This window comes from Fringilla coelebs, assembly GCF_963513975.1.
Source record: "Fringilla coelebs genome assembly, chromosome: 5".
Lineage (NCBI taxonomy): Eukaryota > Metazoa > Chordata > Aves > Passeriformes > Fringillidae > Fringilla > Fringilla coelebs.
Window position 1 is genome coordinate 22,383,556 of NC_140033.1, and position 27,290 is coordinate 22,410,845.

General features: G+C 40.1%; 1 protein-coding gene across 2 annotated transcripts; it reads left to right on the plus strand.

Annotated features, from left to right (window-relative positions):
- Positions 1 to 1,429: 1,429 nt before the first annotated feature.
- Positions 1,430 to 26,634, plus strand: AASS (aminoadipate-semialdehyde synthase). 2 transcript variants are annotated; one of them, XM_084206744.1, is made up of 24 exons: positions 1,430 to 1,510; positions 3,289 to 3,509; positions 4,591 to 4,767; positions 5,403 to 5,487; positions 6,196 to 6,263; positions 6,377 to 6,523; positions 7,502 to 7,580; positions 7,663 to 7,790; positions 7,959 to 8,107; positions 9,177 to 9,299; positions 9,450 to 9,561; positions 10,091 to 10,150; positions 10,244 to 10,311; positions 11,615 to 11,736; positions 13,924 to 14,053; positions 14,901 to 15,011; positions 16,291 to 16,399; positions 16,797 to 16,937; positions 18,838 to 19,005; positions 21,133 to 21,228; positions 22,848 to 22,963; positions 23,142 to 23,230; positions 23,535 to 23,711; positions 24,152 to 26,634. In XM_084206744.1, the coding sequence occupies exons 2-24, from the start codon at positions 3,297 to 3,299 to the stop codon at positions 24,268 to 24,270; spliced, it is 2,787 nt and encodes a 928-aa protein (XP_084062870.1). In that variant the 5' UTR covers positions 1,430 to 1,510; positions 3,289 to 3,296; the 3' UTR covers positions 24,271 to 26,634. The 2 variants fall into 2 exon arrangements, with proteins under 2 accessions (XP_084062870.1, XP_084062871.1); XM_084206745.1 differs by lacking the exons at positions 1,430 to 1,510; positions 3,289 to 3,509; positions 5,403 to 5,487 and having other exon boundaries at positions 4,640 to 4,767.
- Positions 26,635 to 27,290: the final 656 nt, after the last annotated feature.

Here is a 27,290-nt window from a genome sequence, read left to right on the forward strand (position 1 = left end):
TTTTCCTTTTAAGCCATTCAGTCTTCCATATCTGGAACACAGTAAGTACAGTGCAGGTGGGATTCACCTTGCCTGGCTTTACCTTGTCACAGCATGACTCCATGCTGGCTGCTTAGGCTGCCTTTTCCTCTTTGAAGCATTATGCTTCAAATATAAGACAATTCACCTGGTCTGTTTTGGATAGAGGAAGAGATTCAAATGGTGCTGACAAAATTCTCAATCTCCATTCAGAGGGATGGCAAATCTGTGGCAGAAATCAACTCTCCAAATGGCATTTTGGCAGTATCTCAGTCACGTCATTTGTTCTGTTCTTCCCGCTTGCACATAGGGTTTTGCTGCTGCATAAAGCCAGAGTGACCAAGTATATCTCTGTGACTAAAGAAGGATGATCTTTGGTTTGCTGACTATTTTGGCCTAGCCTGGAACTTCATTTCCCTAGAACATTCTAAAAGCATCAGTAAACTAAAATGTACAAACCTCAAAATTTCAAATGACACAACATATACTTTGAACCCAAGCAAAGTAGTGTATATAGAGTTTAAGCTAAAAGTGAAGTCTCTTTTATAATACACATGAAGAAATCTCTAAATGTTCTTGCAAACAGAAATATGTTGAAAGTGAAACGATTTGGTGGCAAAAAAAGTTTTTAGCTACTGTTCTGTAAAATACAGTTTTGCAGAGCTGACCAGAGCTACAGCCCTGCATCTATCCATGCATCCTCTATAATTAAGAACCATTTCCTTCTCATGTACAGGAGTCGATCCTATTGTTGTGTAGACCATGTCCCAAGCCTCACAAAAGACAGCACGAATTTTGAAAAAAAAATTTAACCACCATCACAGTAGCTGGGCATTCAGGGGTGGCTCAGATATGAGACACTTCAGTTAGAAGGAGTCATATACAGAAAGTATCGTCCAATGTAAAAAGCTGAAGGAGGCTCGCCCTGGAAACCCGAGTTTGCTCGCGCTTATGCTTTCGACACATGTTTTCAAGTCAGCGTTTCAAATTACACTGCGACTTCGAAAACTCTGCTCGAAACCTCAACTTTCGAGCAGAGCACTCTAAGCAGTTGGCTCGTGGTCAAAGCAGAACATGCAACGTAGGAGACGACATAGGGACACGTATGTTATCTCTGCAACATCTCCATGGGAAAGGCTCGTGGCCTGGTAAAGATTCCAAACTCCCAAGGAATATTCACAGCTGACAGCTCTTGACAAAGGAAGTCCTCTCCTCTCCGGTCAGCACTAGGTTCAGGCAAGTGTCTCCTCCTAGCCTGCCCCGCTGTGTTGCCGGGATGTTTCCTGCTGGCTTCCCATAAACGGCGCATTTCCTCGAAGCGCCGGCGCTGCGGAGCGGGGGGCGCGGGCGGCCGCGCCATTGGCGGCCCGGGAGGTGTATCCCGCGGCCGCCTCGCGGTTGGCTGCGGCGCGGGGCGGCGGCGCCGCCGGACCTCGGCCGGAGGAGGGACCGGGGCCGCACGGCCGTGCCTGCCGCTGCCCCGCTGCCCGAGGTAGGTTCGCGCTGCCCGCCGCTCCGGGCGTCAGCGAGCGCTGCCCGCTGCCCACTGCCCGCTGCCCTCCCGCCGCGGCGCCGCCCGCTCACAGCGCTTCTCCCCCTGCCCTCCGCCGCCCCTCTGCCTTTCCCTGCCGCTCTCCAGGGAGTTTTCCCCCTCGGCGCGTCGCCCCTGCCGGCGGGAGGCCCCTCGCCGTGCTGCTGGCACCGTCCCAGCCGCAGGGATGCTCGCGGGGGTGTGACCCGCTCCCAGCAGGGACCGGCGCGGCGGCGGCCCCGCGGTCACTCGGCGTGCTGGGGGGGCCGGGGAGGGTTCCCAGCGCTGCTGGCTTGGAATGCTGAAGTTAGTTTCACTTTTACAACGGGATATGGATATCGCTGTGGCTGAGCCTGAGCACACACAGGGAGGCATGCGGACGAACTCCTGGCCTGCCAGAGGTCACCCGACTGTTTGCTCCCTGCCCGGACAGCCACGATCCCAGTGCACTCCCGCTGGAAGGCGTCGCTTCTCTCCTTGTGCAAGCCCTCTGTGTGAGGGAATTTTGCTTCACTGCAGGCTTGGGTATGAGGTGCAGTGTTTTAGTACAAACTGCTCTCATCGTTGTGTGTTAGCGTGCAGAGATAGTGACATGGTGTGACAAGGCTTCCTGTTTTTTGAGAGGGATCATTATGTGCTTTGAGAACCCTCTTAGCATGCTGAAGTGTCAAAGTACCTCCAACTTCAGTACAGTAACCTTTGCTGGTGGAGAAACGTAGCCACGGTAGGAATACCACACGTGGAGTTGTTGTAGATGACTGTGTGCTTCTCTTCATGCCGTCCTTCGTGTGCTAGTTCCTCTGTTTCAGAAAGCCTGGAGTTAAACAGGACCTCTGAAGTCTTTAGGTATATAGAGATTTTACAAGTTTGAGGCATGAGGGCAAACAGGATTTTCCAAATGATTCAGATACAGAGATTCATGTATTGTCAGTTAAAATTGTGTTGGAAACAAGAAGCCTATCTCTGAGATTTGCATCTTTTAATTGCATAAGTATCTGGTGGCCTTAGGCTCCTGGATACTTGATGCTGGACCTGGCAGTGTCCCTGCAGAAAAAAGCAATGGCATGTAGGCTTCCCTGGGAGTGAAGAGGACAAGATAGAAGATAAGGGGTTTTCCTCTGCAGTGGGAATCTGTTCTAATGAGGATTTCCATTTTTCAAAAAATTCGTATTAGTTTGAAAACCTGTTGTTCCTGGTCAGACATATGCTCACTGCTACTCAGTAGTTAAGGTCTTGGCCTTATCTTCCATTCTTGGCCTGTATAAGCATTAGTTATATGCTTAGTGCTGGGCTTTCTGTTTTAATCAACTGCCTGCCATACAGCCTGTGTTCTGTTCTTTCTGTGTGTTTGTTAGTTCTGACTGTTCTTGATGCAAGTTTTGATGGTCTTTGCCTGGTTTATGGTGGCAAATGAATATAATTGGAAAATTTAACTTTCCAGAATTCTTTTTAAGGCCTGTAGTTAAAAACTAGCTGCATAGAACACATTAAAACCCTTCCTTTACAGTAATCAAAACAATTACTAAAATTGAAAATATGTCTCTAGGGACGCATCATCAGACCAAGATAAAACAAAATTCACTGAAATTGAATTCATGTCTCACAACAGTATGAAGAACTAGAGTACAGAGTGCCTGGTTTGTGTTTTACAGCAGATGCTAAAGGAGACCAGAACTTTTGCACAAGCTGTCTGAGCTGTTTATGTACCTGTATTATTACTTTGTCTTTGCTGCCATCAGGCTTTACCATGCTCCGAGCCTTTGGTCACACAAACGGTAGGTGTGTGTTCCACCATGCTAAGCGTTGGCACCATCGTAAGTCTGTGCTGGCCATCAGGAGGGAAGATGTCAATGCGTGGGAGAGAAGAGCCCCTCTAGCACCAAAGCATGTTAAGGAGTTGACAAAGATGGGATACAAGGTCTTGGTGCAGCCGTCAAACCGGAGAGCCATCCATGAAAGGGTAAGGTCCCGTTCTGAGACGCAAGCAAAATCATAGTGCAGTTGTGTACCACAGTACAGGAAAAATGATATTCAAAGGCTATTCATAAGGAAACGTATAAAACCCCCAGAAACATGTAAATTTTGTTGCTAAATGAGGAGTCGTGCTAGTGGAAAGAGAAAGGAGTAGTTGGTTTAGCCTTTTAATGTGACATTGGCACCATGGTGGGTTTCTGGAGTTGTTTCGTTAATTTCATGTCCTGTCATCACTCTCCCTAGAAGTTCTAAGTTCTCTTGAAGTAGAAGCTTGGGAATTTCTTTAACATTGGTGATTTTGTCTTCTGTTTGTGAGAAGGCAAGAACTCTAAAAAATCCTGTATTTTTTAAAAGAGGAGGAAAGATGAATCTGGTGAATTCCCCTCTTGCTTCAATCCTATTCCTCATGTGAAATAAAGAAACAATTTTTTTCTTTAGTGCTGTGAGCTTCAGAACAGAGAGCTTTTACTGTTTTTGTAGCAGCAGTAATACTCTGCTGTAAGATAACTGAGGAAACAGATGAAAAATTGAAATAAAAGTAGGGAATTAGTCAGTACTTGCACATACCACCTTATAATTAAGACACAGTGCTTTTTTCATCAAAGTCCAGCTCATACTATCACATTTCCTTAGAAATGGCTCATCAGCTTGGACTTGCACTTAAACAATTTCATAAAATCACATGTCATCAGTCTTCATATTTTTTAATTTTTCATATTTCTCTAAACTTATTTCCAAGTATTTGAACATCTTACAAAGTGTTCATTGTTGCAATACTGCAGGATACTTCAAGTTTAGTAAAATATCCTTTTTGTAGTCTGTAAATATAAGATGAAGTACTTTACTAACACATAATTATAATTTGGCCTTGTATAATAGGATAATAGCATGGTAATTCAATTTGATACTTGATACCTCTTTATCAAAGAATTTTGTGAATGTATCACATGCAGTAACTTGTTTCTGCTTGGTAGAATTTTTTATTTTTCCTCTGTTCTAGCTGCTAATATGCTGAGATCTGAATAAGAAAAAACACAAAAATTTTCTTTGATTTTTCTCTTTCATAGGAGTACGTCAAAGCAGGTGCCATTATTCAAGAAGATATTTCTGAGGCTTCGCTGATAATAGGTGTGAAGAGACCTCCGGAGGACAAATTAATCCCTAAAAAGAACTATGCCTTCTTTTCTCACACTATTAAGGCCCAAGAGGCAAACATGCCCCTTTTGGATGAGATTTTAAGACAGGTAAATTATGTCATATTGAAGATCATTGTCAATTAACATGGGATGGAAAGTGAACTTAATGCTGAAGTGTGATCAAGAGCTTGCTGCCTAGTATGGTTCCTTGTGGCACACATACTTGTAAACGAGGCTAATGAGGACAGTTTTCAGTGTCCCTTCCTGAAACTGAGTATTTCTTGCTCAGAAGAGCTTGTGTTTGCAGTGTTACTCTCTTCATGTGCATGAGGCAGATAAGTTGTGAGCATGGTGTGCTCAAGGGAGGCTCTTTCTCTCTGAGTGCAAAGAGTTGTTGGAAAGTTACTAAGCTGGAGCGCATTTCAGAGGAAGGCAGCCAGTTCATGCAGAAATGAGCAGCCTCTTGGCAGAGGATGTGAATGGGCCTGCAGCAGCTGGTGTGGCACATTGGGGAGCTCTGTGCAAAGAGGGCATGGGCAGTGCCGAGACTCCTTCAAACAAAAATTCAGTGCTACTGTTATGTTTTTATTTTTATACTTTAATCTTGTTACGGTATATAAACCCATCAGCCTCTATCAACGGAGAATGACAAAGGCATATGAAAAGGTAGTTCCTGGGAGAGCAACATGCCACAGACTGCATTCACTGAAAATTTTAATACTCAGTTTGCTGTGTATTTTCAGGAAATTCGACTGTTTGACTATGAAAAAATGGTTGATCATAAAGGAATGCGAGTTGTGGCCTTTGGAAAGTGGGCTGGTGTAGCAGGTATAGTGTATAAAGTAAAGGCAGGCTTGCAACGAGTGACTTCCTGTAATACTTCTGGTTGTCTGTCCTTCCTGAAAGTTGAGGCTTGTGATGTGTTTTTAACTGCATTTTAAATTCTTGCTTTTAACAGCCTTTTTCCATTCTGGTTTGTGCCTCCTATTTTCATGAGACGACATGGCAAATAGTCATGTGGATTCCTGACAAATCTAATATTTTTGCTGTTGTCTTGAAGTCCTGTTTGTCCATTGAACTATCTGGAGCAGACTAAATATCAAGAGATCAACTGGTTTTTGATTAAAAAAAGGCTGCTGTTAGTCCCAAGAGCTTGAACAACACCTGTTTGTCACTGTTATGCATTTAATCTGATTCTTGTGTGGCATGGTTCTCATTTCTTTCTACTGAGATTTAACACTCTTTCTTCAGGAGACTCTTTAATTTCCTTCTTTGGAATCCAGTGATGTGGATACACCTCATAAAAGGATATCTTAATATTAAATGGTGCCTAAATGCATAATGAGCAAGTTTAAGGTCACGGACTGCTGCTAATTTTTTCCTTCTCTGATTTTCTTTAGAAGTAAAGTATTAATATAAAAACATGGGAAAAATACCTGGGATGATTTGAGGCTTCAGTAAGTCTCTGCAGTTTCTAACTGTGCATATTTGTAATTAAGACTGATGGTCCAACTTTCTATTTTTTTTCAACAACAGGAATGATCAACATTCTGCATGGATTGGGTTTGCGATTTTTAGCTCTGGGTCATCACACTCCCTTCATGGTAAGAGTATGTGTGTGTGTATTTTTTTTTAGCTAAATAACATTTTGGTATCTGCTAGTTATCTGTATTTGAATATGGAGAATATCTTGATTGGTCTGTGCCTTTGATTTCAGCACATTGGGATGGCACATAACTACAGGAATAGCAGTCAGGCTGTGCAGGCAGTACGAGATGCTGGGTATGAAATTTCACTGGGACTGATGCCAAAGTCAGTGGGGCCCTTAACATTCGTGTTTACGGGCACTGGTAATGTTTCTAAGGTAAGAATTGTCTTCAAGAAGAAATGCTATATAATTGTTAATAGAAATTCTTGGCATTTGATCTCTATCAGGTTAAATGGGTTGATGGGTTCATTTTGTTTGCTTGAACTTCACATTTTCCTTTGCCAGTAACAATTTTTAACTACTGTAAACTAAGATGTTTTATATGAGGTCATGCCTAACCAGGCTGACATGCTAACTTCTTATCAATGAACATGGATTAAATCTTACTGCTTCTCTCTCCTTTCCAACCTGCATGATTTCTCTCCCCCTCTCTCTCTGCTGTTGACTCTGTGCTCACAAGGTAAATTAATCACTCCATTAAAGGATAGGGGAAAGAATTATTTTTTCCAACACCTGCTGAGTTTTTATGTCTGGATATCATTGACTTGGCTTACAAGTGCTTGACTTAAGGGCTATTTTTTGTGACATAGGGAAAAGACTTACCCCTGGTTTTGGCAACAAAGATTAGTTAACAAGGCTCCAGCTATAAAGTGGAATCACTGCCTGCATAAATGTGTTCTTTCTAGCCAAAAGGATGATGTGTCTGAAAATCTTCAGGTTGTGATCACAGCTCATTGGGGAAGTCCTGGCCTTTAAAACAGCCTGGTTGATGAGGAGTGGCTTCAGGAATCTTTTCTAAGGAGAAACTGCTTCTCAGAGTGGCAGCAAAACCCTCTTGTGGCTGAATTGAGGCTTCCCTGCTCAGCCATTAGAAATAAGAATCAAGCACTGCTTTGTGGTTTAGGCATTTTGCAGTAGTGAGGAATGATGTAAATTCCTTGCACATAATGCCCAAGCTGCTTAGTTTTGTGTAAGCAGGGGTATGTGTGAAACAATGTGTACATCTCTGGAGCTGTTCTCTGGCGGTGCTGTCAAATGGAATGTGAAATTTTATATTTGTTTTCAAACACCAAGCGAACAGTGTTACACTACATTTATGGTCTGCTTATTCTAAATCCTACTTTGTGATTTCAGGGCGCTCAAGAAATGTTCAGTGCTCTCCCATGCGAGTTTGTGGAACCACATGAGTTAAAGGAAGTTTCCAGATCTGGAGGTATGCAGTGACAATAGTGATCAAAAACACTGAAACCCTTTTTGTCCAAGTATAAGAGCTAATTTTTCTTTTTTTACTTCAGATCTTAGGAAGGTCTATGGAACAGTGCTAAGTCGTCACCATCATCTCGTGAGGAAACGTGATGGACTCTATGATCCAGTAGACTATGATAAACATCCAGAAAATTACATTTCTCGCTTTCACATTGATGTGAGCATCTTTTCTGTTCTTTTATGAAAGGTTTTCTACAGAGTGTTTGTACTTACAACACTTTTGCATGTTCATCATTTGAGAGAGCGTTAACTTAAAATGCTAGATCAGGTGCTTCTTCTTAAAGTACTAGGTGAAAACATCAGGCATCTCTAACTTTCTTCGCAGGTTGCACCCTACACAACTTGTTTAATTAATGGCATATACTGGGAGCAAAATAGTCCTCGCTTGCTGAGTCGGCAGGACACTCAGAAGCTGCTGGTGCCAGTTAAATCTGCTACTGGTGCAATGGATGGCTGTCCTGAATTACCACACAGGTAAGACATTCATCTCACTTGTAACAATTTTGCAGCACGATGATTAAACTTGTAATGTTAGGCAGCTTTACCACAGTACATAGTAAATTATTCTGTTTATTTTACATTGTTCCTGTGGCATGTTTTACAGTGCCCCATTGATTTTGCTCTTGTTCTTTTGTGCTTTGCGATCCTATTTTCACAGTTTGGAGTTTTTGAAAACATCACAGTAGAAATGACTAATAGGTATCAGCTGTCTTTCTGCAGAGGTAGTTCTGCCACTGATTTTCATACAGAATCCTATACAAACAAAAGTGTGCTATTTGGGAATTTACGTGCTGCACCAGTATTGGTAGCAGAGTTTTAGGGAAAGTTCTTGCTACGCTGTCATTTGGCTTGTACAAGTTCAACAACTGTTCCTTAGCACCTCTTATTTCTGCAGCAGGTAGTGGAAATGCTTCACAATCCTGAATAGTTTAAGGATAGAATGTGGGGTGCAAATCAAGGGTTAGTCTCCTTTCAGTGGGGGTGGGAGCCACCCTTTCTCTAATAGGCCTGTCACAAGACAAATAAAGAGTTGAAGAGTTAACCTTCAGTGGAGCCAGAGGCTGTGCATTAGGCTAATGAAAGCTCCACCTGCACCTGTATAAATCTGTGAACTGGTAGGAGGCAGCTGTTTCTTTAGACTTCCCTTTAGGATGGGAAGTTAGTTAATGCAGGACTGCACAGGCATGACCTGTGGGAATTGGTAGATGAAAAATGAATGGGAGGTGTTGGCTGCACAAGGCATAGAGAGAAAATATCATGGGTGAATGAATTCTGCCAGTCTTTCCATGAAATTGGATGCTGTTGATAGGAACGCAAACCTGAGGACTACAGTAGGGCCAAATTTCCATTTTATTTCTGGATACCATTTTTTGTGCTTTGTTGGCTTCTCAGTTGGTTGAGATGAAGAAGGCTACAAGTTGCATAGATCTTCTTATATTTCTTTTATCTCCTGTTCACTTGTGACCTTTAATATCTGTATTTCTTAGTAATTTGTATAATGCTCTCTTTGTATAATGCTGCCTTTTTATTTTAACTGCTTTAGACTTCTGGCCATATGTGACATTTCAGCAGATACTGGAGGATCTATAGAATTTATGACTGAGTGTACAACAATTGACAACCCATTTTGTATGTATGATGCTGACCAGCATATTACTCACGACAGGTGGGAGAGCCCTTACTTTGTACTGTTTTCCATTGTAACTTGTAGAGAGAAACATTATATTGAAAATACCATGCTTTTATAACACTTCTGAAAGGTGGTGACTTTCAGGTACTAAGAAGCAGTTTAGAAGAGCTGTTTTTTCTCTTTCAGTGTTGAAGGCTCAGGGATTCTGATGTGTTCCATTGACAATCTGCCGGCTCAGCTTCCTATAGAAGCAACAGAGTACTTTGGGGATATGCTTTTCCCTTATATTGAAGAGATGGTAAGAGCTTGTATGTGTCCGACAAGAAGGTAAAAGGCTCAGAATTTGGTCTGCTTGTTTGCTGCTTTTCTGGTCTCCTGTATACATTCAAAAGGAATCTGCTGTAGAACATAACTGACTTTGTACTTCAAAAAAAGAAAAAAAAAAGCTTTTGAAGTTTTGAGGCAATCCTTTGAAAAGGAAACATATGAATGAGACATGAGTGACCTGGATGTCTTAGGGATTTGTCAAGAACACTTTCTGTAGGAAGAAAACAGGCTCTGGCAGGTAGTTCATTGCTTCTGGACCCTACACCAGATGTAAACATCTGGTTTTCTTGGGCACTCAGCAATCCCTCACAGTCAGACTGCTGTTTGAATTCCTGGATTTTCCTAAAAGTCAAGTGGTGCTGATTGCAGCCAGAAGTATTTCAAATATACAAAATATTGGTATTGTTGCATGCATTTAAATGTTGCTCAAAATCTTAATGTTTACTTTGAGAAATATTTGCTAATAAAATGACCAGATTTAAAATAACTTATATCCACAGCTGGTATCAGAAGGCTCAGAACCTCTTGAAAAGCAGAATTACTCGCCTGTTGTTCGAGATGTAAGTTTTGCAATTTTGGACCTTTCTTGTCTTCCCCTGCTTTGAAATATACAGACATATAAAGCTGTCAAAATCTGCTTCATATGTTTCCAGGCAGTGATAGCATCCAATGGCTCACTGACACCTAAGTATCAATATATCCAGAAACTGAGAGAGAGCAGGTAATGTAGGCTCTTAAAGTTTATTTGATTCAGGATTTAAAAAGCCACCCTGTTTGCATTCTGTCTCCCCTTTTACATTCATTTATTCTTGTGTCTTGGTTGAATGCATCTATGCACTGTGTCTAAATGTCTTCTAGGTTGATGATCTCCTTATTTCTTCATGCACATTGCCTAAATCATTAACATATGTTGTTAGTAACTTATATTGAAGTTCAGAAAGTGGTCATTTTCCTGTTTGGCATTATGAAAACTGTTTTACCAGAGGCAGAGAACAGCCACATGCTAGATTTACTCTTTTACTCCTTGCCCTTTTGAAAAGGATGTAACATACAGTCATTTGAAAGGAATGGCTGAAAGCAAAAGGCTCTTGAATATTCCTTGAATCTCGTTACTTCATGTATGGCTCAAGTGCTGTGCTGTGTAGCATTGTTCAGTGACTGGATGTGTTGAGGAGACTCTCAGACTCTCATACTTTTTGTTATATTCATGCACCTACAGCTTCAGCTACCACTTCATCCGCACCCTGTCACAGCAGTTATGTGCCAGTGATAGCCTAGAGTGAATTAAGCTAACAAAAGTATAAATAACCTGTCCATCCCTTCCATTCCCCTTGCCCCCTTACTGCTAAGAAATATTTATAGTTTACATATGAAAAATGTTAATTTCACAATAAGTGGGTTCATGTTCATGGTCAGTGACAGCTACACTGTACATCTTACAAAAATTTAAATTGGTCTGACCATAAGCACTGCATGCAATATGCACTAAAAACAGTGTGTTGACTTCTGCATCTCAAACCTCTCCAATTTTCTTTGGGACTTGTGGTTATGAATTTGTGCATGATGAACTGTAGATGAATTTTTCACACTAAGTAATGTGCTATTTGCCTCTCAGAGGCTTCAGCTCATATTGATTTGTTCTGTGCTCTTTGATAGACCCCTTCAACAGGCTGTCTCAATAATAGTTTTTTTTATTCCTCACACAGTGCAAGGATCTGATATTTTTTTAGCTTCCTCCATAATCACTTGCATGGTCTTTTGTGAACTACCATGAGAATCTGGAGAAGCAGTGGGAATGTTGATGGATTTGATCATGTTATTGTTAGAGGAAAGGAACTAGAAGTTATGCAGCAGAAGAATGGAAGCAGCACTAGATAGTCCTGGATCAGGTAGCTAGGAATTTGACTCTTGGTCTGAATAGAGCTCATGGTTTGTAGAATTACTAAAACATATTCTTCTATTAACCTTGGCAGCTTACAGTTTCCTTCTGTGTAATTTTTAATTCTGCCTGTAACACCTTCTAGGGAACAGGCTCAGTCGTTGAAGATGAGTGATGAGAAGAGGGTTTTATTGCTTGGATCTGGCTATGTTTCTGGCCCTGTGCTTGAATATCTCACTAGAGATTCCAACATTGGCATCACAGTTGGTATGTAAGAATTTGTTTTAATTACAGTATTATGTCTTACTGAAGCATGTGGCAGAACCCTTCTCAAAAATAATAAATGGATGTGGTTCTGAGATGAGATAAAGGAAATCTTTGTTATTATGCACAGCAGAAAAGGATTTTGTAGCTTTGTGAGCATTTTGAATTTAAATAATTGATTTGAAAAGGACATAGCCATGTTAAAAGTTAACTGTTTTCATGTGTAACCTGTAAAGAAATTGGAAGTATTTTTCCTTCTAACCTGCTTTGGGCTCAGGATTGGTTTTGTAGATTGTCACTTTGTTGGTCTTTGGCTGTGTTTTCAGCCTCACACAACAGGAATATGAAAATGTTTTTGTAGACCTCTGTATAAGTAACTGCTTTTCTTACAATGAGTGTCTTGATGGTAAAACTTCAGACCCTGACTTTCCCATGAGCACCAAATGCCTACTTGTTTATTCCTCTGTTTTGGTTTTATCTGTAGCATATTTCAGGCTGGGCATCTCAATAATCCTTTTCTGTACCCTTAATGATGACTTTACCCTGATTCTGGGACGTCAGATTTAAAACTCAGGCTCTATTGCCTTATTGCCTGAAAGATACTTTGCTGGGAAGTGGTTTCGCTTAGAACTTACAGTTTTATTGCTGTTGATTGTTGTTATTATTGAATTGATTTTTTTTTCTTCATGCTACCTTCATACTTGGCTCTTGGCTGCTTTTTCTATGCTTCATGGTGATAATCATAGTACTTTTAAGCCCTATAAAGATTTACTAGGAGGAAGAGAGGAAATGTAGGAAAGCTGCAGCCTTGTTATGAGCACTGCCTGAGGTGGTGAAGAGGGAAGGATTGCAGCAATGTGGAGTGCCCAACCCCTTGTCACTACAGAGGCTGCATCCACTCCCTGCAGTGCAGTAGCAGGAAGGGAAACCAGGTGAACTGGAAGATCTGTTTTGCCAGGCACTGAACAAACATAGACTCTTATCTCTTAAAAACATGCAGTTTCTACAGCACACAGGCACACAAATAGCACAGAAGGAAAGAGACATGAAGATATTACTTGTTTAATATTTTGACAGCAGGCAAGTAGGTGCAGAAAACAAAATGCACATCCAAGTGCCATGTTGGTTTTGTAGTGTTAGGCTACAGCACTTTAAGTCCAGATGATGGAAACTTTAATTGGGAAACCTTCATGTAATCAACATTTTTTTTTAGTTTGAATTTGTAGATGATTTTGCCTAGCTCTTTTCCCTCAGCACAATTTGATTTGTAGGGTATAGAGAAACACCTTCTGGTAATGTTTATTTCCCACTGACTGTGGAAAGGCCATAAGGGAATAAGGCCCTAACTCAGATGCTTTTAATTCTCCATAAGCTTGTGCCCTGCCTGCTGCCTTCGACTGTTCCTTTTTCCTGGCTGTGTTCTCTGGTTTGTGCTTGCAGCATGGGGAGCTGGGAAAGGAAATTAGTCAGATGTAGGAAATACTGGTTTTATTACTGTCGTTCTCTTTTTCAGTTCTGCTTTCCTTGTAATGGTAAGTGCTGATGCCTTTTAATTCCCCAGAAGCTTGTGCCCCATGTGCTGTCTTCTTTGGCCACTCCTTTTTTGTTCTCTCTGGCTTGTGCTGGCAGCGTGGTGAGCTGGATGGGAAACCAGTCAGAGGTGGCAAATACTGGTGGTGTTATTGTGGATCTTTTTCAGTTCTGCTTTCTTTAAAATGATAGTTAAGTGAAGGCAGGCAGAGACTGGGTTTATCCCATTTAGTTATAATATGGTATTTGGGATTGGGAGGACTAAGCCATACATAAATATTAAAAATAATCAGTTTGAACCTGTTGCTCACACTTGACCTAAGCTGAAGCTTATTGTTTCTATCTTTGTCATTTTTAAAATTGTGATTGATGTGAATTAGTTTTTGCTTTAAGCTATTAAACTGTTCTTGACTGTAAATAGGAATTCTCTTAAAGTGTGTTGAAAGAGAGCTGCAAAATATTTCTTTTTAAACATGTGGAATGAGGGATCGAGTAAGTTTTTCTGAACATGTTTGTGTACTAAATGCCTGATTTTTCTTCAACTGTTAGTGAAGGAAAACATGCATGAAAATGTTTCTCTTTCGGCACAAATATACATGGGTGAGCTTTAGATTTAGCTTCCTCTATAGGTAATGGTTTATTGTTTTACTTTTAAAACAGTATCTGTCATGAAGGAGCAACTTGAACAACTGACAAAGAAGTACAGAAATGTTACTCCAGTTCACATGGATGTCCTTAAGCATGAGGAAAAGCTGTCCTCTTTGGTGAAAAACCACGACCTTGTGATCAGGTTAGATTTCTGTGTAAAGCATGATAGGCTCAACCCTAAGTCATGCTGCTTCTTTCTCTGAGTTGCTTGACCTAAATCAACACATAAACTTTTTTTTAATGGCACTTTTTTGGGGGTGTGTTTGTGCATGTGAGTAGTTGTAACTGGCTGCTGCCTTGTCATGTAGTGAGGCATCAGAACTTCATAATGGGTTTTGACTTCTTCAGAAGTGTTTACCAGTTAGGTGGATTTCCTTGTTAATGTGGAGGGCCAGTTGCATCCATAAGCTTATGTGTCCCTGGGATCAAATTTTCACGTTCACAAGAGGAGGCAAAATTGTGGCATCTTGGTAATTTCTTCTGACTATCCCATTAAGAAAGAACTCATTCCAGATATTGATACAGGAAAGGAACTTCTCAGTCCTTGCCATTTTGTTTGTTTTGCCACGGCTGTCATGAATGTTGCTTCCATTCCATGCAGAGTGTGCTTTTCACAAGTAGTTCACCAAGATCTTTGTAATGTAAGCTTTCTCAAGGACAGTTTTGCATCTTCTAAACCTCCAGGATGCTTGTTTAGAAGATGTCTTTGGAAAGAGGTCAGTGGTTTGTAGTTCACAGAGAGGTGTGATGCTCTCTCAAGAATGACTTTCCAATTGTTCAATGTCCTGTTCTGAGTGCATACAACAATGCTGTCCTGATAGGGTAGTGTTTCACTTCCATAGGTATGGAACTGCTCAGGGCAAGGCAGGTATGACTGTTTTTTTGAGCTATTACTTGAGGTCTTTTGTTGGCATTCAAAAAATATTTGAGTGTCTTTCTAGTGACAGGATAATGAATTTTGATGTTGCATGATTCTCCTTCCTTTGTAGTTTGCTGCCTTATTCAGCACATCCTTTTGTTGCTAAGAAATGTATTGACAACAAAGTGAACTTGGTAACAGCCAGCTACTTAACACCAGCCATGAAAGAACTTCAGGAGAGGTAGGTGTGGAAGTAGCATCTCCCTGGTGTTGCTTCCTTCTTTAGTGCATTATCTGAATATTCTGCAGTCTGTTACACCTGCAATTCACACTTATTGTGAATTACTGCTTTCTGAATTCTGTCTGCATCTCTTCCTGTGGTCGAAGACCCAATAACTTTCCCAAAGGTGCATGTTGCAGAGTGGAGCAATGAGTACATACCCCAGCCTGGTTAGACTAATGCTCTAAATAATGGAATGTATTTTTCTGCCTGCATCATCCTATTTCATGTTAATGTGCCTTTTCCTCTTCCCTCAGACCTGTTAAGATGTTTGAGCTGGGCTGATATTCAAGCTGAGTAGCTGTGCTGTCATATTCTACCAGCAAGTTTGTTTTTCATCCTTTGCCACCCTGTAATAAAAACTCATTCTTGGTTTATTGTATCTACAGTAGTCTCCTCCTTCACGCTCTTCTTTTGGATACACCCACTGTATAATATTCAAACTGGTGACAACTCTAGTAACTAATGTTTCTATTGTCCTACTTACTGTATGCTTGGAAGTAGTTTTGAGCTTCATGTAGGTGCTCCTCTGAGTCACAGTATTGGAAAATCTGAAGTGCATTCAAGTGAAGAATTGTACATGCTGTGTCTTTACAAAAGATAAAACAGAAAAAACTAGATTGGTAGAGAATCAGTGTTGCAGAAAGTGAGGGATGTTTAGGGGCCTCTCCTACCATTCTTATTGAGAATATAGCATGCTCTCAGGAAAAAGAAAATAAAATGGGCACTTCTCATTTGTCAAAAGACAAACTGATTTTGAAAATAAAATAAATCCTTGGTTTGTGGTGATATGTGAACTCCTTGGGGACTGTAGGCAACTATTAGGAAAAAAAAAACGCAAATACTTGTAATTTTGAAAGCAGGCATTTTAGTCTCTCTTCCTTGTAGGAGCTCTTTAGGACAATTATGACTAGCTCTGTGCTTCTCTCTGCATTAATACCTTCCTGAATTATAGCATTGTCCAGAAGATTGTGGGATATGGGATAGCTTGTAGAAAATTCGTTTTCCACCAGCACCTAGGTGCAGAGATGTAAGAGAAACAAAGGTTAGATGGCTCTTAGATGGTTGTCACTTTTCAGGGTTTAATATCTGCTTTTGCTTCTTTATTCCCACAAGCTGCAGACAGAGCCCAGAATTTACTGTGTCGGGGAAGGTTCACTGGGCACATTGGACAGATTTATGGAATAAAAGGCCAGTAATAGTGAATATTCTGATGGCTCTGTGTTTCTGTTATTTTTAGTGTAGAAGCTGCTGGTATTACAGTTGTCAGTGAAATGGGCTTGGATCCTGGTCTTGATCACATGTTGGCGATGGAATGTATTGACAAGGCGAAAGAAGTTGGTGCTACGGTAAGGCTTGTGGGTAGTCTGCAGGTCTGCCAAGATTATATTGGTAAAGCTGTTCTTTTAACACCATGCAGGTTTGGAGCATGTCACTGATGTGTAACAGACTCTGGACATTTTACTTTTTCTGATGCTTTGAATTTCGTAGCTACTAATTCACTTAGTAAATTAATGAGACTTGGTGAGACTAATTCACTTGGTGAAACTATCAACTCAGATGGCCCTGCCCCTGTGTATCTTTTCCTCTCCCTTACAGCAGTGCCTGCAGCCCCTCCCCACTGTAGGTCCTCCTCATCTGGCCTATTTGGGGGAAAACAGAAATTTTAAGAACTGATGGGTAGATCTCCATGCATCCTGATCTGTTTTCTCTTCACTGTTTTTTTCCTGTGGATAAATCTGACAGGTTATATCGTACACTTCTTTCTGCGGTGGCCTACCAGCTCCAGAGCACTCTGACAATCCTCTGAGGTACAAGTTCAGCTGGAGTCCACAAGGAGTATTGCTGAATACAGTTCAGTCTGCTACGTATTTAAAAGATGGAGAGGTGAAGTAATGGGAAAATTTTCATTTAAATCCAAACAAAAACTGTGGTACTTGGCTAAGGAAGGAACTGGGACTTGTAAGATGCTGTGTTTACTTTCAAGCCAGTGGCAGTCAGTTGCCTAAGCCAGCTGCATAAATCACTTAGTCCTGTGTTTGGAGCATGATGATACCTAGCTGCTGCCAGCTTAATACTTACTTACTATGTGGAAACTGATTGCCAGGAAGGAATTTATTCTAAAGACTAAAGCACTGGATTGGAGTTGATTTTTCTGGGTTCAAGTTCCATTCCTGTTGGGTGTTGCTTTTGCTATTTAATTGCTGTCTTTGGTCCTGTGAAGCAAAGCTGAGAATGCTTGTCTATCTAGTTGTGTTGATAAACCAAACAGCTTCATTTTGTACTTGCACAATGCATAGTAGAATTCTTGATTCCTTTCTCTTTTGGTGCAATGTGTAATACCAATAACCCACTGAGTGGGTTTTGTGAAATGCTTTTTGGTCTATTTTGTAGAAGCTCTGTTTTGCTGTTTGTGCAGGAGTCATTAGATTTAACCTTACAAATGTCACTGCTTCTGTTTTATGTAAACATTGTAATTGATTTGTGCAAAGCTTTTGCAAGCCATTATCACATTTCTGCTTTCCAGCACTATCTATTTCCACTGTCATTTGCTCAGAGTAGTTACTGCAATTGTCAAGGAGACTGCCTTGTATAACCACTGTAAAGTTTAGCTAGTTACCTAAAACTCTTTGATCTGCAAAACTTAGAAATCTTTTAAAATATAATCTTCTATGTTCTATGACATTTTGGTGCTCTACTGTTTTTATGGAAGTAAGAAAGGAGAAAAGCAGGGATTCTATGTTGGATCATTATTTAAAAAGCAATGAAGTTTAAGTTTCAGATGAAAAGGGTTCTTGGAAAATGTTGAAATATTTCTATTTCTGATCTGGTTCACCCATTGCTAGGAAAAATTAGATCATGTATATGAATGAGTCATTATGTGAGCACTAGATGAGCTTGTCAGTAAATTCTGAATTTTTTCCTCCTTGCCTCTAATTAATTATGTCTTTGACCATTGTGTAGGATTCTTTCATACACCTTGTCTTGCCTGGCAAACACAACAGTATCTTTTGGCATTGCTGCAGGCTTCACTGCTTTAGTATTTCTTCTATAAGTAAAACTTGTCCTTTTGCTCAAAAGTCAGAAAATGAGTTTGTATTGATGCTGCATAGCAGGTCTGGGCTTTAGCTGCTGAAGGAAACAGGACTGAGGGCTGTGATTGGGAGTGGTAAGAGAACTAGTCACCCATCCATTTGGTTCTTTTTTTTTGTTTGTTTGTTTTCTTTCCATGGTCCTTTGTAGCTTCAAGTAAAGATACACATGGGCAGTAATTTTATTTCCATGTGATATCACTTCATTTATTTTAATTTTTTTTTTAAAAAAGGAACAAACACCCATCATTTTGTTTATATCTGCTTTCTCTCCCATATAAAAAACACCAAACAAAACCAAAACAAGATACTAAATTATTTGACCGAAAAGCAGAGAGCTCATGGGTAGAATCCCCCATCACACTGGTGCAGTTAGAGGCCTGTTCCAAAATGGCATTAATGTAAGTGACAATGGGAACCTGCCATTTTAATATAAGTGCAGCAGGAATTAACTGAGTGTGTGAGAAGAACGTGGCTTGTTTTAGCCCTTTGATGGCTGCCACATTGCATGCTCTTCCTGCACCAGGTATGATCAAATGGCTTGGGCAACTGCTTTATTTAGATTGGGCCTTTGTTTGCACTTGAATGCCAAACATGTTTTTCCTGTTTTCGAGCATACTTTATCTTTTGTGTTCTAAGATAGGTTGAATACAACTGCACAAAAATAATATTTGCTGTTCTTTCACAAACTTTAGATTATCAATATTCCACCTGGAGGAGCGTTACTGGATTCTGTTACTCCAATGGATTTTTTCCCAGGATTAAACCTTGAGGGTTTTCCTAACAGAGACAGTACAAAATATGCTGAGCCATATGGGATTCAGACAGCTCGTACTTTACTGAGAGGCACCTTAAGATACAAAGTAAGTTGTTGGTGTTATTATTAGTAATTAAGGTTTTCCTCAAGAGATGAATGTTGTATTTCAATAAAAATGAGTGTTTAAGCCTTTTATAGGTTTGCACTTGCTGTTTGTGAGCTCCCCATTATCCCAGTTGAGAGACAACTGAAAGCAGTTATCTTTTTTTTTTTTAATGTAGCTTTACTTGGTATATTCAACAGGTATTTGCTGCAAAATGGAAAAATAAATTTATTTGTTTTAAACCGTTGGTCAGTTATCTTGCATAGTCTGTGTTTCCTCTTTTTATTCTGGCTCTGTATCTGGTGTCAGATCAATAAAAGATTTTAAAAAATTAAATAATTCTGTTTTCTTACATTCCCACGAAAAACATAATGTAAAAATCTTACAGAAAATTATGATTTTCCATCAATCTGAGAAGTTTTTAATTAACTAACTCGAAATCTTAAATTTGAGAAGCTTTATAATTTTGGTCAGCTAAGTAAAATATTAAGAGATAAATGTGTTTCCCTTCTAACTGATCGACCCTTTTCCTTTCATTTGTTAGATATCCAAAGCAGAATCAAAATGTTTTGATGTTTTTCTGTCAGATTTTCTTTTTCTTTATTTTTTTCAGTCAATATACATTAAGAAGGAATAAACCTAGAACCATATTGAAGGTTTGAAAAAGCTTTTATGGATGTTGTATTATGTCTCTTAAGGTTTATGCTACGGTTTAAGTTGTTGTTATTTGTCCATAGCCTGAGGAAGTTACATGTCCTTTTTGTCTTAATTCCACCACTGCAGTACAACAGGATTTTTTCTGTATTTTTGGAAGGGAAGCTTGCTCAGATAAAGGCATGGAAGAAGGAAAGCCAATATGGGGGGAAAAGGGTTATAAATTCCAATAGCTCTCTTTCTGTCAAATCTAGATACAATCTCTTTTTCGGAAGAGATTGTAAAAATATGTGGGACGTGTCCATCTCATAATGGAATCCTAACATGACAATATCTATTCCATTTGGTGCCTGGTTTGTATGGGCTAGCACAAGGAACTGCAAAAGTGTCAGGGTGGCATGCCAAGTGGATGTCAGTGTGCTGCAAGAACGCTGCTCCTGTGGTTGGTGCTGTTTCCTTAACCCCACAGCACTTTGGGCTGGGCTGGTGTTGGTGGGGTTGTGGGGAAGGGCTTCCACACCTCTGCCTGCCTGGTGCTGACATGCCAGCACAGAGTGCTGAGCAGGACAGAAGTGAGTGTTGGTCCTTTGCACATGCTGCTGTGCAGCAGAGCAGAAGCCGATCTGTTCACTGAGGAGGCAATCATCTCCTTAAAGTGCCTTTTGGAGATTAAGTTTAGATAGCTAATGGAGTCGGTTTAAAAAGAGGTGTCACACAGAAGGATCTCGCTGCAAGGCCATCTGAGCTGATAATCTAGTGCTCCTAATAAGTGACTCCTAATTTAATTAGTCTTCTTTCAGGGTACTTTATTTCCTCCATTCTGGGGTTTTTTTTGTGTTTCTAGTCACTTGCATGTAAGTGCTCTCAGGTATTCAGCAGCTGTGTGGGAATGTTAATGGGATAGAAACAGAAGTAAGCAGAAATCAGTGGAGACTTCTTTTATTGTGCAGCCTAATGCAACATTTGCAGTTCCTTTTAAACCATTCTACTGCTTTGTCTGTCTGATATTCCTGAAGATGAGAAATAAGCACACAGGATTCTTACCTTTAAGAGCAGCCCATGTGATGTTCACACAGTCCCAGTGGTGTGAAATTGGGTGAGCAGAGTTCAGCATTGTGCTCTGTGTATTCAGTGTTTGTTTATGGGCCAGCTGGCTGATACAGCCCTGCAGTGATGGGCTGGGATTTCAGCTAGTGCTGGCCAGCTGAGCCCTTTGATCTCAGCAACAAATGGTACTTGCCATGGAAGTATTGATGACAGAATAAGCCATTAAAAAAAAGTATTGAAAAGTGGGGGAGGGTGGAGAGGGGCTGGGGAAGACGCTGCTCTGTGGCAGTAACCGCACTGGCATCAGGTTATTGTGGCTGGCTTCCCAGGGTATAAATATGGTTATGTCCATCACTGCATTCAAACCAAGGAGAAATACCTCTGTTTCAAGTGATTAATATATTTAATGGTGTTATTCTTTTATTTCAGGGATACTCCAGAACCATGGGAGGCTTTGTAAAACTAGGATTAATTAACCCAGATCCTTATCCTTTGCTAAGCTCAACTACGCCACCTCTAACCTGGGTGAGTTGCTCTGCTTACTCTGCCTTCTTTCTTCTGTTTTATTGACGGTTTTCTTATTGCTAGACTTTGGTACTTAGCAATGAGGATCTTCTATTGCATCCCAATCTTTGATTTTTTTTCCTGGAAATTAGGAAAACTTTCTTCAGCAGGAATGGAATAAGGAGCTGGAACGGTTCCCTGATAGACTCTTCAGTGTCTGACCTTGGAGGCTTTCAGGCCTCAGCTAGACAAAGCCATGGCCGTATTTTTGTGAATTGTCTTATGTTTTTTGTTAGTCACAGTCTAGTCCTCAGTGCTCTGAGTTTGCAGTGTCCATGTTGTTCCTGGTTCATGATTGTCAGTGTAAAAGTATTTTTCAGGGCATCAAGAAGTAAGAGGTTGTGCATAAAGGAGTATATTAATTTTTTTTCCATTGAAATTCTGTATAATCATTTTTAAGGTCTTCTGTTATGCAGCTTTTCTGTCTTGATTTTGGGTGCCTTACTTCATCTTTATCTCAGCCAAGACATGACTCTGATGTGCTGCTGTTATATTTGTCAACATTTTTGTTGTCTCTGTAGAGACTGGGTATTTCATATTTCAGTATGGGGTGGAAAGAGCTGAAGAATGTCTTGAGTCTTCTCAGAACCAAGAAAGCAGAAGGTGAAGAGGCCACAGTCTTGCTTGTCTCTGACTAACATATAGTATTGGGAAGATGAGTAAACTCCAGGAGTTTTTGGGTGGACATATGGGAATTACTTTAATTTTTCTTCTTTTTAATTTTTTTTTTAATTTTCAGATAATTTTTTGTCTGCTTTAAATTTTAGAATTGATATTTTCAAGTTCTCTTTGCAGAGATGGCTGGAATTTCTAGTTCTTCTAGCCTCAATGAATAAGTATACAGTGTTAGGCAATCTGTAAAAATAGCTATAAACTCATTATTCTCATTGCAAACATTTAAAAATGTTTTTACATCTTTATCTACTCTGTCAGGGAAGTAGAAGAGAAAGGCTAACATGAACTTGTAGACTCTGCAGCTCTTGATTATTTCATATCTTGCTCATAGTTCTTTTTTTTATCCCCCGTGCTGTGAATGAAGCAAGCAATAATTAGCATCTAGGTGGCACAAAATGGCCTTCAGATATGCACAAGTATCATGAGAAATCTCTTTGGTCACACTCACAGGACTGCCAGAGCCTTGTTCATCTTATTGGTCTGTTTCCTTCCTTTTGAAAGGGACATTCTCCATTTCTAGACCAACTGAAAGATATCCTATCTAAATCTTCCCTCTGTCAGTGTCCAGGTGGCTTCCCTCTCATCCTAATATTCTCCTAGTGTTCCTTGTTTATGCAGGTTTCTATGTTCTTTCTTTGCTGCCAGAGGAAGGGAAAAAACTAAAATATGGGGAGGAAGCAGTGGAGGGGTGGGATACAAAGTCTTCTAGGAAAAGATAAACCCTATTTTCACTTGCTGTGATTAAAATTCTCAAACTTTCTCACTTTCCCAGTACACATAAGCTGTCTTCTCAAAAGTCCTGGATTTTAACTGATCTTAGTAGAGTAGTTGGTTCTCAAAACCTTGATTGAGATGGAGTGGGAACAGATGTCAGACCTTCATGAACCCTTTTTGTTTTCAAACAGAAAGAGCTCATGTGCAAACTGGTTGGAATTAAGTCACCTGCTGAGCACCATGTTCTTAAAGAAGCTGTATTTAGCAAACTGGAGAAGGACAAAAGTCAGCTGGAAGCTGTGGAATGGTAAAATGTTCCAATGATTTTGAAAGCTTAAAAATTAAAAAAAGAAATGTTTGCAATTCTAGCCATTTTGGTTCATGCTAAGACTGTTAAACTGGTATGCTGAACAACTGGAAATTAAGAAAATGAGATGAAACTGCTGATAGGCAATGATATAAGACTTCCTCATTTCTACTGCCAGGTTAGGTTTATTGGGAGATGAACCAGTTCCAGCAGCAGATTCCATTGTAGGAGCTCTTGCAAAGCACATGGAGATGAAGCTGCCCTTTGGTATGTGAAAAATTCTTTTTAAAGGGTTTGAATGGAATGAGGCAATATCTTTTATAAGCCTTAATTGGATTAGTTTGCTCACCTTCATTAATAAATCTTCATGTGATGATCCCTAGCTCCCCAATTGATCCTTTTCTTTTCCTGTTACACTTTTAGTTTGATCTTAGTGTTCTGTCCTCCTCTGCTGCCTTCAGTCATTTCCCTGATATCCATGCTGTGTACGTGTAGTGCCTGGCTATTCAAGAACCTCGTCTTGATGTGACTGAAATACAAGTGATGAACAGTTTGTGTGCTTTTCTTTTAGGCGCTGGAGAGAGAGATATGATTGTTATGAGAAGTGAAATAGGTCTCAGGCATCCTTCTGGCCATTTGGAAGACAAATTTATTGATCTGGTTGTCTACGGGGATAACAAAGGATATTCTGCAATGGCTAAAACAGTAGGATACCCCGCAGCTATTGCTGCTAAAATGGTTCTAGATGGTAAGTGGCTATTCCAACTTCAGTAACAGTATTTCAATCTCTTTATCTTCCTGCTTGTAGAAAGTAAATATATAGTGTCTCTTAAGTACATTTATGTGTATTTTTTTTAATTTGTCAGATGCTTCCTGTCTTTAAAGGAATTTTTAATCTGCATGTTTGGATGTTCAGACGTTCAGTGACAACTCTTAATTTACTTCTTAATCCACAAAGATTTTTAAGTCATTTAATATTAAATGTTGCACTAGTATAGACAAAACCTTTAGCATGATAAATTATAATTGATTATGTGACAGGGCTGAATGACTCAGCAGTTCCTTGCACCTCAATCTGGCTGTGTCCAGCACAGCAACCCCCACAAAAACCCCATAGTGAAGCTACCAAAGCTTTCTCAAATAAACCTGGTAGAGCACTAACAGTGTTTTTTAATGCCTTTATTTCAGGTGAAATAACTGCCAAAGGCATGGTCATACCTTTGACAAAGAATGTTTACGGGCCAATACTTGAACGTGTTCGGGCAGAAGGCATTATGTACAGTACTCGCAGCATTATCAAACAGTAACTGAAAGCAGTGGATTTAATCAGCTTTTAGCTTTTTTTTGGTTCCCCCACCTCCCCTCTTAGAATCTCCAGTTTGGACCAGCTAAAAGCAGCACCTGCCATTTCATAGGCAAAGGTTGCCTTCCGTAAAACCTGCCACCAGGCTTGATGTAGAAACTGTTGATACTCACAGATTGCAATATTTTCCTCTTAAAATTGGTGAGCTTTCATGTACATGTTTCAGCATCAGTCAGATCTTTCCTTGTATTGTTTCTAAAATATTTCAGAAGGTTTTTGTTTTTGTTATTAGAGTTTAACTTCTAAGTATATAGGGAGTTATTATTGCGACAAATTTAAGCTGAAAGAAAAATCTATTAGTGGATTATTTTGTGGTGGAAAATTCTGGGTAATGGACTCCATTGATGAAGTTTAATTTTTCATGTGGTAAAAATTATTTTTCAGAAAAATGGAGATGGACATTATACTTTGTCTGATTGTCCCTTTCACTTTAGCAGTATTCATGAATGTTTTCACAATAACAATATGAAAAAATAGTTTAGAAATTCTGCACTACTAGCAAATAAGATCCTGTTAAATCTTGAAAGTTTTCAGTTCTTAAAATAGTTGAAACCTAGATCTTTATATTTTTGATCACTTTATAATGAATGTAAACTTAAATTAATTGGAGGAGGAAGAAAATTTAAAGCAGACTTCCCTCCATACTCTTTCTTGTTACAGAGCGGAAGCTGGTTGCAATATATTGAAATACCTGCTGTTACGTGTTGCCTTGTGCTGTGGAGAGAGCACATTAACATTTAGCTCTGCAGCTACGAAGGGCAATCTGAAATAAAGCACAGTTACTGTGCTTAGAAGATGCTCCAAATGACGTGTTAACTCTTGCCACTTACACTGTGTGCCTCATCCAAGTTAAGTACTGTTACAAAGGGAATACATTGTGTAGTATATGCAGCTTTGAAATGCACTAGGTTTAGAGGTTTAAATTGCCACTTTTTGAGTTAGCTTCTCCTCTTCTGCTAGTATGGTTTTGAAGCCTTCACTTGGGAACTTTTGCTTACTACTCGTGTCACTTTAGCCTGATGGAGTTTGCCAGCTCATTTGCTGCTGAGTGCTGTGCTGTCAGATGTGTCAGCCCTGCTCTAGCTGCAGTTTAGCCACATCAGTCCACAACTGAACTTTAGCTCAAGTGCAGCTTCTCCTTAATATAGTACCAATTGCATCCTGTTTCAGGGCTGCTGCTCTGGCTTTTGCTTAGGGATTTCTACACCACCTTCACCAGTGAGGTCTGTGAGGTGCAATGCTGTGGGCAGGTTGTATTTGCACTGGTACCTGTGCACCTGCCCAGAGCTTCCCTTTTCTAAAGCTGAGTACTGATGCAGGAAGCTGTTTGCTTTCAGCTTTGCTCCCAAACGCACTTTGCTGATAAACGCCTTTTCCCTCCTGAGAGCCAGTGCTGTAATCACAGTTCCAAGAGGCTGGACTTCCAGGTGTTGTTTTTCTTGGTAGCAAAAGCAGCTATAACAATAATTCAAGTTTTGATCTTCAGGTTTTGCTGCTCAGGATTTAGATTTTCTCTATGCAGATGCAATGAAGTAGCAACTGCCAAGGAGTTAGGTGAAAGGACCCAAAGGGAGAAGGGAGAATAAAGGGCAGGTGTTAATGTGAAAGAGAAGAACTTTTTCTACTGAACCAATGCTTTTGTAATGTGATGTCAAATTTGGATTCTGTTACAGTTCCATGCATATATCACAAAAAATCCTGTCTCCGCCAAGTTCTTCTGCTTCCTGCTGACCTGACAGGCTGTTGGTCTGTTGTCTGGTTGGTAGATGCAGCTGGGGTAAGGATGGAGCCTGCAATGTTCTGGTCTCTGCTGCCTCCTCCTTCTCCAGGTAGATTAATGGCCTACAACTAAGGGTTAAGTTATACTTGTACCTACTGGTCCCTTCCAGTCCAGTGCTTGGTGTGAGAACTGAAAATTCTCTGTCCTGTCCCTTAGCCCTCAAATACACAACCACAAAGTTGTTCCTCTGTATATATGCATGCAGCATACTTGCTTTTCTGCCTTGGAAATGCAGTATGGGATGAAAATCAGATTTTTTTTACAAATATCTAATATTTTTGGAGCACTAAAGAGTGAGAATTGCAGTGTTTTCATCAAGAAACACTGCTACTATTTTTGAAACATTTTATATTGGAATATATTTCTAATTCCCAGTGCAATGCTGCATTTTGTTTTCTATGTTTAGACTCAATTGAATTTACTGCTCATCTTTTTGTATGAAGATTATACTTCTCAGTTCTCTTTGCATATTACTGGAAAGATAATTGTATCTTATACATGAGATTGCTTGAAAAATAAATATGAACTTCTCTGTTTTGTTGTCCTGTTGTCTTTACAGTCTAATAATAGGATGCACCTGAATGGGATCTTGTTTTTCACATAGATGGTTACATTGAAAGGATGCCTGCCCGTGGACTTTTCTGTGTGCATGAAATACTTCTGCATACTTCTTGCTAGAGTCATAGGAGAAAACTCTTCAAGGATTCTTTAAACATGCCCATATACATATATATATACTCACACACACACACACATATATATATAGGTATATCTGAACCTAGATACTTTTCAGTTATAATCCAAAGAGATTTTTTTTCCAGCACGTTTTGATCTTGGGCACAAGGGCACTGAAGTGGTAAGCTACAGAACAGTAGATGTGTGGTATCCCCCTGTGCCCCAGGAGAGCATGGAACCTTGGTGTCTCACAGCCTGTCCCAGCTTGAGAACCTTGCTCAGCTGAACACATTGCTTCTGCTATCCCTGTCTGTGCTGAAAGGCTTTTAAACTCTTTGTTCGTATCAGGCTTCAAGGAACAGGTTGTTTCACTGTGTGTCTCTCATTTTTTCATTTTGGAATTTATGCTAATGTCAGATCTTCAGGACATGTAAATTCACAGTTTCTTTTAGAGATGGAGGTGCTTGAGCCCCATTACTCTCAGACTGGCTTCTTTGCCTCTGTGTTTC

Bases quoted from the DNA above. Each gene is read 5' to 3' on its own strand.
- AASS (XM_084206744.1), top strand. From the start codon at position 3,297: ATGCTCCGAGCCTTTGGTCACACAAACGGTAGGTGTGTGTTCCACCAT. The intron at 3,510-4,590 runs GTAAGGTCCCGT...TCTCTTTCATAG, and splicing joins GGAGAGCCATCCATGAAAGG to GAGTACGTCAAAGCAGGTGC. The intron at 11,737-13,923 runs GTATGTAAGAAT...CTTTTAAAACAG, and splicing joins CAACATTGGCATCACAGTTG to TATCTGTCATGAAGGAGCAA.